Source organism: Platalea leucorodia (assembly GCF_965183815.1).
Source record: "Platalea leucorodia genome assembly, chromosome: 15".
Taxonomy (NCBI): Eukaryota; Metazoa; Chordata; class Aves; order Pelecaniformes; family Threskiornithidae; genus Platalea; species Platalea leucorodia.
In genome coordinates this window covers 6,478,344-6,489,838 of record NC_138837.1, presented here as the reverse complement: position 1 = coordinate 6,489,838, position 11,495 = coordinate 6,478,344, and the positions used below count along the sequence as shown (strand labels likewise).

The window sequence follows — 11,495 nt, the reverse complement described above, 5'->3', positions numbered from 1 at the left end:
AGAACCCCCCTCTGCTACCACCCACATCTGCTGACCAAGAGACTTTGTGGGACTCTCATGCTTTTTCCTTCCCGATTCATGGGGTATTTGTGACCAAGCGGAAAGGGCACATCTTCCTCTTCCCAGTTCCGAATGCAGTTGGGCCAGAAAACCTTCTTTCCTTCAATAAACCCCTTCCTCGAGGGGTAGTCCGGGTGCTTTCCTCCTCCCATCCTTAGCAGGAGCAAGAGAAACCTACCTCCGCATCCCCTTCCCGCTCCACAGGGAGACGTGCCCCTTCTCTCTGCTGACTTCCCTGCCCAATTTCAATAGCACAGGGACTTTATCAAGGCTGCACTGAGCATCCTTGGGGTGCAGGTGACCTCCCTGGCTACATACCATGCGCCCATGCACACACACACACGTGCACACTCACACTCGCACACGCACCACCCGGTCCAGCCGGGGAAACCAGCAGAGCGCAGGACGAGGGGGTTTGGATGGTCGGTCTCGTTGGGTGTTACCAGTACGGGGTGGTGGCCAGGAGGATCTGCAGAGCCATGGAGAAGCAGGGCAGCTGCGCCACGCTGTAGGCCACAGAGCGCGTGGGCGCCTTCAGCCGCAGGAGGTAGGCGATGGTGTGGATGATGCGCCCCACGCAGAAGATGAAGAAGTGGATCCTGGCCACTGTGGGACTGGGATCCAGCAGGGAGTAGATGGCTCCGAGGAAGAGGAAGGGAAAGATGTTCTCCATGTCGTTGCGATGGGCCCTGAAAAGGGAAATAAGGTTTCTCCTTCCCACCAGTCTTCCCTGCTGTCTCCCATCCCTTCTAGCCAGCGTGCCCATCGCTGGGTGCTGCTGGCCCTCTCCTCCACTGCATGGGGCAGACGCAGCCCCCAAAAGAGCCAGGTCCCCCCTACACAAACAGGCAGCAGGATTTTGCACCCGGTGTCTCTCCCTTGGGATGCTGCGCTCCCAAAGCTTGCCCTCTGTGACTGGGACGCCTTTGCCGCAACAGACGACAGCTCGAGGATTACAGCTTTTAAATAAACAGAGCAAAACAAAGACCCCGCAAAGCTGTGAAAAGCTCAAAGCTGGTGCGGTGCCAGCATGGCACGGCCCCCGATGTGGCCATGTAACACAACAATGAGGCAGTTTCCAGAGGAGAAACTCTCAGGATGGGAGGGTTCGTGGCTTCGCCCCTCTCCGTAAGTGCATCCAAAGGGTACTGGGGAGGAACGCCCCAAGCACCCCTTGCACCCCTGCGCTGTGCCAGCAGCACCTGCTTAACTGCACCGTAGTCAGGCTGGAGGGACTGCGGTGGCCTCGTGAGGACACACTGGCACTGAGGGGGCCAAACCCTGCACTCCATCTGAACGTGCGCCTGCCTGGGTGTCACAGCATCACCTGCCACCGCTCGCACCGCACCGCTACCAAAACAGGAGTGGATCGTGCCATGAGCGTAGGCTGTGTCCCTCCGCCCCCAGGCACCATCCTTCAAGGGAGCGAAACCGGTCCCCAAAGCAGTGAGGCTGTCCTCGCCCTCCCACCCCCGCTGCCTCTCCTTCTTTTGTACCCTCGCAACGCAAGAGCTGCTTTCTGCAGCACAGAGCCACGTTCCTGTGCTTTGATGGGGGAGCTCTCTGGTCGTGCCCTGGTCGGTGGGGACAGATCTGGGCTGGAGAGTGACCCAGGCACGAGGCTCAGTTGCCTTTTCCTCATATGTCTGGAGGTTTGAGAGGCAGAGATGAAGCTGCCCTTGCTTCCCCATTCCTGTGCCCCGGGATGTTTGAATGTTCACAAAGCCAAGAGAAAATTTTAAGCAATTTCTTCCCTGAAGCAAAGGCCAAGATGCCTGTGCTCTCTTCTGCACAAGCTGAGAAATGGCCGGGAAGTTTTAGGATGCTCAGTCACAGCTCATTAGTGCAGACACAGGCTGGGATAGACCTGGCTGAAAACTGACTTTGGAAAAGAAAGAGAGCTGTGTTTTAAGCCCCGTCTCCTGCCCCTGGGTTCAGGTCTGTGGAGCAGGAGATGTCCCTGCGTCCGCCTTGGCAACAGCCCCACCAAACACACCAGTTTCCTCAGGCCAAGGTTTGCCAAAAGCTTCTCCATCAGAAATTTTCAACACCAATACCCAGGTTTTTTGGAGGGTGGATCGGTCTCTGAGCAGGGAGACGGAGCAGGAGCCACGGGGAAGGGCCCTGGTCACCCGGCTTGCCCCAGCCCCCTTCCCCTCGCTGTGATGCCAGGGATGGGGTCATGAGCAGAGGCTCCGGGTCCAGTAGCTTGTTCCCATCGCCACGTCACACAAGATGACCTGTGTGCTGAACGCCGGCCACTGCCAGCATCCCTCTCTGCCCTTTTCCCGCACCAGAGCCCAGGCCAGGCACCGGCTCAGCAGGGCCAGGGCACCTGCAGGTAAATATTGCACCTGGGCCATTTCCAGCCCTGGCTTTGCTGAAGGCAAACAGGCACCAGGGCAAGGAGCTTTCTCCTACCTGCTCTTTCCACCTCCATGGGGAGCAATCCGTAGCTTAAGGGCCACGTCCCCAAGTAAGGCGGGGAGGAACATGGCAAGAAGCCTGCTGGAAACCCTGTTTCAGCTGCTCTCTGGGTGTGATTTTGGGACAGTATGGAGGAATTGGCCTAGAAAAGACACTAAAACGAGTCCTGCTGTTGTAGCAGCGATGCCAGGAGGACTCGGTGGGGGTGAGCTGATCAGAGCCCGGACACGGAGGAGACATATTCCCTGCCAAACCCGGGAGTGAGGTACGGGGCTGCGGGAAGCTCTCTGCTCCTCCTGGCCAGATGGTCGCTGGGCAGAGCCAGCCACTTCCCAGGCACGAGGACGGGCTCACAGCCCCTTCCCTTCCCAGCCCAGGGCCCCGCTTGCCTTCCCGAGCCAGCATCTCCTCTGCGGGTACCACCACAAAACCCTCCCGCAGCCCAGTCGGGACCGTGATGATGAGCACGGTTTGCTTCTGGTGTCAGCCGTGCCGGGAGAGGGCAGCTGCCGGACGCCCACCGCCTCGCCCCGCGGCGGCCCCATCCGAACAAGCCCCTGAGGACTCGGAGGTTCAGCAGGGTTGGAAGGACAAACAGAAGAACAGGGAGGAGAAAGGAAAGAAAATAGCTGAGACACAGCCGGGGGCCTCTCTAAGAGGCAAGGGGGAAACCTCCCTCCCAGCTGCTGCTTGCTCTCCCCTGCTCTGCCCCTGCTCTGCACAGACCTCAGCAGCCTGGCCGTGGCTCTGCTCCCATCCCCATAACGCCTGAGGAGAAAACCCGACATCACCCTTGTTCAGGGGAAACATCTTGGGTTTAATTTGTCTTCCCCAGGGCTGTGAACAGATCGGCAAGGACTGACCCTGAGTGCTTTAACTGCACAAGTCAGATCCCAGTCTTCCCCAGGTCTTTGCTGCAGCTCTGGTTATTTATTTTTATGGAGTTTTGTTTTTTCTGACTAATCAAAAGACGATTATGATTATTATTATTACTATTATTTTCTTTTTCCTAGCAAGTGAACAGCTTGTTTCCCCTCCTCCTTCCTCTGGAAGCCCAGGGATTAGGTGGCACTGGATATTTTTTAAGGCAAATCTTGTAGGCGGCGGGAGGCAAGCGGCACGGTCCCCCACCCGCAGCAGAGCTGGCAGCCGAGGACTCAGTGACAGCAGGGGACGGCTCCAGCCCCTTTTCCTGCACGTCACCAGCCCATGCAGCGATCCAGCCCAACGCTTGGGGCACCTCCTGCGTAAGGGGGACGGCAAAGCAAGCCTGGGGCTGAATACCTGATACAGGGTTTGCCCAATTAGGGGGACAAAAGTTATTGCCATCGTGTCCAGCCTCTTCCCAGATCCCCAAACAGGGCAGCATACAGCACTGGGACCAGTCACGCAGTTCCCAGTCATGGCCCAGTTGTACTGTCCAAGCTGTGCAGGAATCTGGGGAGGGTTTGGGGTCCTTTCGGAGCCGGGCATGAGGAGGCTGTGGGTGTGGGTCCAGGACAAGCCCTCAGGGGCTTGCAGGACTTTGAGCATCTACGAAGGAGTTTAATCGTGTCAGAGTCAGACCGTAAACCTGGGTCCTTCCACGTGTCCTTGCTCCAGTGCACACCAAGCTGCTATTAAATATTAAGCTGCCCCAGCATACAGGGTCCTGCAGCCGAGCTCCAGGCATTCAACCCATCTAGGTAATTACTTCATTAATGAGCCCTTTAGCTTCCCGCTGCCTCTTTGCCAGCAGCTGCCAGGGATCGCCCTGCGGCGCAGGGGAAATGCCAGCACCGCCGCGTACTCGCCTGCGGCACCGCTCCACGTCGGGGTCCTCTCGGTAGTACTGCAGCCCCCCGTTGCGCAGCGCATCCTCTGGGTTTGCAAACGCCTGCAAGAGAGAGTCCCCATCATATCTGTGCTCATAATGTTTTCAGGAACTTTACAGGTGGAAGCTTTGCCCCCAGTCTTTAAGACCGGTGGGGATTTCTTCCTGCCCAAGGAGACCTTTCAGCCCCAGTTTCTCACACCCTTCACAGATGAGTAACGGCACTTCCATGTGCGCGGTCCTGGGGGTTAATCCCTGCACCTCCTGATGGGTTTTCCTTATCCTCTGAAAAACCCAACTCTGCCCACCGAGCAGGTCCCAACCCAGGGGGCTTCAAGGGAGCTCCGGCCTGATCCCAGTCCACTTCTCCCAGTGAAACCCATTTAAAGGAGACTTTGCCAACCACCAAATGAGACCACTGCTGCCACAGAGCTTGCAGACACTGAGTGCAGCATCCAAAAGATAACCAGGACTGACAGATTAGTTGACCCTACAGAGAAAGAATATTCCCTTGCTGGCTTTTTGGCGGTGATACTGTGTGACTGAAACCAGCCCTGGGGAAATCGGATCCTACACTAAGAAAGTTACAAATAAAAATGATTTATACGAGCTCCCCACCTATGCTCAGAAGCTGTTCCTCAGGGACCCGGTTACACGCCACAGCTTCACTTTGCAGCCTGGAAAGGACCCTGGTGCTTTCTTTAGTTACGTTACAAGCCCAGACGGTTCCCATTCAGAAACACAAGGGGAGAAGCCAAATCATCCGTTACAACGATGCTACAGCACAGGAGTATCTGTCTTTGTATTCTACCTGAGAGCAGAGATCTCTCCCTCCCACTCCATCGATGCAGTCGGAAACTTCTCAAATACTTTAAACCAGATTTTACAGACAGCTGAGTTTTGCCACGAGTTCAATTTGGGTTGTGGGCAATAAAAGGCCCAGTTAACCCCGTCTCCTGACGGCAGCTAGAGCTCCCGGTCCTCCCTGTATTTCCCCCGTGTCCAAGAACCGTTTCCTCCAGCTATTATTTTTATTCCCCATGACCTTCTGCTCTCCCGGAGCATTCATATAGCGACTCAGCCTCTGAAAGCAGGAAAGCTTTCTGCTACATTGCAAGAAAAAAGACCCTTGCAATGATTTGTTCTTAAACCTTTTTCTTTGTTTTCCCCTCCTTTTCTTCCAGACATGGCAAATTAACTGTAAGCAGTCTCTTTCCAGAAGCAGCTCACCTGCATGGCATTTTAGATCTGAAATTACTATTTAGATTAGGATTCAGAAATTATAAACATCAAGCTACAGATGGTAGAAACAAACAAAAAGAGCCAAAGAGAAGTGCGATATTTATCTGCCGCAGCTACAAAACATGTTTTGCTTTCAACTTCAAAGAAAACTCAACTTGCTTCAGGAAACTCTGTCAGCCTTTATGGGAATAAAAAAAAAGAAAAACCACAGAAACCCAAGGAAAAAGCCAGAAAGGGAGAAAAAGGTAAAGGAAGCTGGAACTTACCTTCTTTCTGAGTCTCACTTGTCCCGTAATGATGGCAACAACATACATTTTTAATATCAAGATCGTGCTGTAGAAGGTAAATGACATAAACACCGCGTTTTCCATCATTCTGGGGGAAGGTGCTGCTCGGTCGCCTGCAGCACTCACAGCCAGCGGAGGTCTTGCTTGGGCTGCGAGAGGGCTCTGTGGGAGAGGGGGCAGGAACGGCCAGGTTTAAAGACAACAGAAGTCACCGCTTTCTTCGGTGAAAGCCCACAGCCCCCGTAGACCCCTTCGGGCCGGACAGGAGTAAATGATGCAGCAGAGCTGCCGGTAAGCGAACCCAGACGGGGACACAGAGCAGGCTGCTTCTGCTCCTCACTCCCTGCCGCCACCAGGTCCACGGGGATGCAATGCCCCAAGCTGGGATACAGCCCCCTCGACCGTGTGGGCCACAGCAAGGCTCAGCCTGGCCAGAGCTCGACCTCTTGCCTCCCTAAAGCAGCCCACCACGATCCCCCTGCCACACGTCCCCTCCTGTTCGTGCCCAGAGGGACGGAGCTGCACAGAGCATCCCTCGCCCCGCCAGGCACCGCTCACCCAAGGACACGAGCTGATCAGCCCTGGGAAGAAGGAGCAGTTAGGAAGAAGGTAGGCACCTACCTCAGCTGCATCCAGCCCTGTGCTCCTGCGCTCCTTCCGTGCCAGATCCCACAGCCCACCCCTCCGTGGCAGCGCTCCCAGTACTCCCCAGTCCCGCCCAGTGCGGGCTGAGCGCTCCAGTGGCAGAGGCAGCCAGCCCTTTCCTACGCAGCCACCTGCCGAGGGACGGGGCACGGGGGACAGAATGGTCCCTTGCCCCACCAGCGCCCATCACCTGGGGGCCTGGGCTGCCCCTGTACCCCGCCGGCTGGGAGGGGAGCTCCCGGAGTGACCAGCCTGGAAGCAAAAGCAGGCAAGACGCGGACCGCAAAGCCCCAAACCTGCAAATAGAAATAAACACCAGCCTGCTCAGCCCCAAAGACGGCTTGTCCTGGTTTTCTCCAAGAGGATGAATCAGGGCAGTTGGGTGTAATTTCGTCCTCTGTCTAGAAAGTGGCATTTGAATTTGGAGCTGGCTTTTCCCCAGTCATCAAACCCTGGTGAAGAAAGAGTGAGATCTAAGCCTCTGCAGGCAGCTGGGCTGCTCTTCCAACGCAGACCTTTAACTCCTTCTTCCCCAGCCCTGGCTCCAGTGCTGGCAGCAGCAAACCTCTGGTGAGCCGGCAGCGTGGTGGCTGACAGGAGCTCCCCAAGTTTATTAGTGTTGAAGGGCTGGATTTGAGGTTTGGTTCCTTTACACAGAAAAAAAAAAAAAAAAAGACTTATTTCAGGAAAATGGAAACTTTTGGGGATCGAAGGGAAAATGAATGCTTTGAGGACGCAAGCAGTTTTTTAATTAACTGACATGTTGGAATAAAAAAAATTGTTTCAAGCCATGAAAAAGCCTCAAAAAACTATGAACAGAGTACAACGGTTTGTCATTTACAAAACCATCTATCGAAGCATTAGTGCTTCTAGGACTGGTATTGTTCTTCAGGGCTTTTTAATTTTTTAACTACCATTGAGCAAAACTAATCCTGTCCTTTCTGAGATGGTCCAGAGTAACCCAAGAGGAGCATCGCACTCAGCACAGGACCAGGCTCCAGTCCCGTTGCTACAGACCCTGTTGCACAAGGACAGGTTTGTCCCCAGCAACGGGACGCTGGTGGCACCCCGCTCCCCGGGGAGAACGGGCTACAGGAGCCTTTTCCTGGGTTGCTGGTGTGAATTTAAGGCAGCTTCATGCTCTGGGCACAGGTGATGATACAGAAATACCGTCGATGCGAGCAGGAGTCAGGTTTTATGGGCAGATACAGAAGGTCGGCTCCTGCTCAGGAAGCAAGCCAAGAAGGAAAACAGTCACCTCGCCGTCTGGGCAGCATTATCCCACCAGCCCTGGCCAGTGGCCGAGGGATGCCACAGGCCAGCCCCCGGCTCTGCCCCTGCAGAAGGGAGGGTTACACCACTTCTTGTATTCCCAGCAAACGGTCAGCGCGCAGTCACACCAAGGCAGCTTTCCTGCCAGGATCAGCGCTGTGGAAGGGGTTTTGATCCTGGCACGCTCAGCTCATACGCAAGCTGTGCGCTCCGGCCATCCCAGGCAAGGGCTGAGCTGTTCCTGTGCCCATCCAGAGCAGACGTCTGTCCTTCCACCCCAGTCTGCCCAGCTCCAGACCCCTGCGCTGCTCCCAGCCTGGCAGGGCAGGGCTCAGAGCCAGAAAAACCCTTCACGCACAAGATGTCCCTCCCAGCACAGAGATCTGCAAATTCTTTGTGTTTGCCTCTGAGTCTGCGACGCCATGGCTGTTCTGCCCTAATGCTGCAACCCCAAAGATGCCACAGCGCTCACTGCCTTGCACTGGCTCAGCCCCAGGACATCTGAGCGTGCAGAGAGCCTTTGAAAACCCCAAACACTTGGTTTCAAGGGAGAGGTACTTGCAGCTGGTCACCACCACCCTGGCATCAGGGCAGCTGCAGAACAAGTCCTGGCACAGCCCAGTGCGGAGCTCCGCAGCTCGGCAGTACACGTCTCTGACAGGCTGCTTCCCCGGGGCTGGGAACGGGGACACCAGGACACGCAGCAGCCATGTGGATTCAAACACTGCAGTAAGGGCTGGGGTGTTCACCCTGGACCCCAGCCCCGTGCTGCCACCAAACTGCATCCAACCCCACCCACGTCTCCCTGGAGCTCGGCAGAGTGTTATAAACACCATCATGCCAAGCATAAGCAGCTGATGGCAAAGCCACATCCCAGACACTGCTCCCTCCCATCTCCCCTCTCCATAGCTGATAGGGAGCAAATCCGCAGCGGAGAAGACCTTGGTGGCCAAGGATTGGGGTGATGCAAGGGCCAGACCAGCCCTGCAGCAGGGGGGAGATTTTTCTCCAGCAGCCCCTTCCCCAGCTCTCCCGGGAGCCTGGGGCTAGGGCAGGCAGCCAGACCCTTCACCAACACATCACCAATACATGGAGCCACTCCAGTTTTTACCAACTGAGGATCCAGCCTGCAGGCTCTTCGGAAGCGAGATCTTTTTCCTTCGTGCACCTTCTTCCCCTCCCGAGGCAGCCAGCACACCTCACTGAGCAACAGGAATACGCACAAGCTTGGTAGCACCTGCAGACAAGCCAGGACTTCTCCGGCTAGCCAGCCAGACTTTCTCCTCCTCAGCATTATTCAAGCACTGGCAGAAAGCCCTGGACAATTTGCACCAGCAACTGGCACAAATTTAAATTAATGGAGTGATCAAGAAGCACAGTTTGTTTAGGCATAAACCCCTGGGGCAGACCCAGGCGTGCGTGTTGTATGTGCTCATGGGCTCTATGCTGTATAAAACCCATGTGGGCAAAGAAAGTTGTTTTTTCCATGCGTTTATGCATTTCAGACCCTTTGACCGTTACCCAGAGCTGAAACCCAGTGGGGAGGGCTGGTGTCTGTCGGCACAGCACCTGCGTGGATGGGGACAAGGGGCAGAAGCTGGCTGTGAAGGCAGGTGTAATGCTCCTGGGATCCCAGCTCCGGCTTGGTCTCTCAGGTTTAGGGGTCTCGTGCCGTGTAGGACACATCCACCGCACAGCCGCACCTTCCTGGCTGTGCTGACCCAAGGCAAGGCAGCTGCCAGGAGCATGTTCAACCACCCCATTAATCCAGGCGGAGGCAGGCTGTCAATATTAATGGTTTGATCCTCCTCCACGGATCACATCCTGCTAGGACAGAGCCATTGCTTGAACAGGACCAGGTCCTAAGGGCAGTATGTCCTTAAACTACAAGCTGTGCCTTACAGCCTTCAGCACAAGAGGTCTCATCCCAGGACAAGACCTACCCAGAACCAACACCGCTAGCAAAAAACACTGCATTTTTTTTGAGAAATGATTAACAAGAATCAGGGTCAGGCTTTGCAAGATTTAGTTATCGAGTTAGGCTGACCCCAGGAGCTGTGGGGAAAAGATAGAGGGTTTTGCTGGAGCAGGGACTGAACAGCAGACAGAAGGAATGAAAAACTGCTGGGAGGTGCTTGAGAAAAGTACTTAAAAACAGAAGCCTCTAATAACAATCCCGCTTTGGAAAGATTATGGAATAAAAATCACCCTCAGTTCCCACACGGGTTGTTATTTATTTGACCAGCTGAATTATACTACAGTATTACAACTACATGGTTTTCCACTGTTGCTGTGCTGGGGAATTTCCTCGTGGCAGCTCCATGAGAGGGTCGGTTGTGTAATAAATCCTTGTCAATGGAGCACAGGCACGTATGCCAGGGTGGCACGGCCTGGGCTCCAACCTGATCTCAAAGGGCAGCAGATGCTTTGGGCAATTACAGCTCAGATTCCCCAAAATTTTCCCAAATGAGCAATTACATCCTGCAGCTTGGCCGGGCAAAGAGCCCAAGGGGACTGCTCCAGCCTGGAGGAGACAGGCAGACGGGTGGCACTTCTCCAGCGTGCTCCCACATGCTGGGGGAGAAGGTGCAGGACCCAGCTGGGATCTTCCCTGCCTGGGGCCCAGCAGCTCAGCCCACGGCTCCAAGCAGCACTGAGCCACATTCCCGGCTTGTTCCGACGCTGCTGCAGGCGCCGGTGCCCTCCTTCCCTGCCATTTCTTCCTGCTCCTCCCAGCACAAAGCCTCGGAGCCTGCAGACATGCCCTGCCCCAGTGATCACTTGCCCTTGGCTGCACCCAGCCCTGGGAAATCCGGCTGCCCACAGGAGGCTGCGCTGGCTCACCAAACACAGCTACGTTTTCAAGTAAAGGCATGAGCAGTTTAGCTATTTATTAAAGAGAAAGGCACTCCACCTGTGTTTACTCCTTAGCCTGCACAAAAACTCACATCACCATGACGCACCTTCTACCCCAGATGAATAAAATCCCATTGCTTCACCTGCAGCTCCCCATCTCCCAGCTCCTGGGCTCCTCACTGCTCTTTGCAGCATGCAGGATGGCAGAAGATACTGCAAAGTCACTCGCCAGCGAAACCACCAGCGTTAGCATCTCCTGAAGCAAACGGGACGCTTCAGTCTTTGGCAAACTCAGGCAGATTTTGTCTGGTTTGCATTTTAAAGTGACTGTACTGGCTGCAGCTATCTGAGAGGCCTCAGGCGTGAGGAATGTAGGATCAGACTCTCCCAAATAGTCCTTCATACTCAGAAGACCAGATGCCTGCAGCAGCAGAAAGCCAGCAGGAGAGGCCCCGGGGAAGGGGCAGGGGTGCGGCGGCTCCAGGTCACAGGCAAAGAGGAGCAGAGGAAGCTGCTGTTCCTCAGCCAGCCCCAGGACAGGGATCGGGCCCAGGGCCAAGTCAGAAGCAGTGGCACGTCCTCCTGCCTTCTCCTTCCAACTCCATCCACCAACCCTTCCTGCCCACTCCCGGGCTCCCGCCCTGCTCTCAACCCCTCTCCTGCCCCAGACTGGCATACCCACCCTGGCTGCAGGGCAGACACTATGTCCCCTGTTGCTGTGACAGCAAGGAGACACTAGAAGAGAGGCCATCAGGATGGGAGCATGTGGGAAGCAGATTATTTTCTCTTATTCTGAGCCTCACATGGATTCACGCCTGGGTTTTCTCTTAGAGGAAAGCATTCCTTGGCTACGCTGCTCTGTGCCTTCAGGGATGCAACCCAGCTGGGAGAGG

General features: G+C 55.4%; 1 protein-coding gene across 1 annotated transcript; it reads right to left on the bottom strand.

The window, feature by feature from the left end:
- Positions 1-423: 423 nt before the first annotated feature.
- Positions 424-6,484, bottom strand: PTGES (prostaglandin E synthase). Its single transcript, XM_082327342.1, has 4 exons — positions 6,451-6,484; positions 5,809-5,991; positions 4,281-4,363; positions 424-749 (listed from the first exon to the last, which is right to left on the bottom strand). Exons 2-4 carry the CDS (start codon positions 5,914-5,916, stop codon positions 500-502), a joined length of 441 nt encoding a protein of 146 aa, XP_082183468.1. The 5' UTR covers positions 5,917-5,991; positions 6,451-6,484; the 3' UTR covers positions 424-499.
- Positions 6,485-11,495: the final 5,011 nt, after the last annotated feature.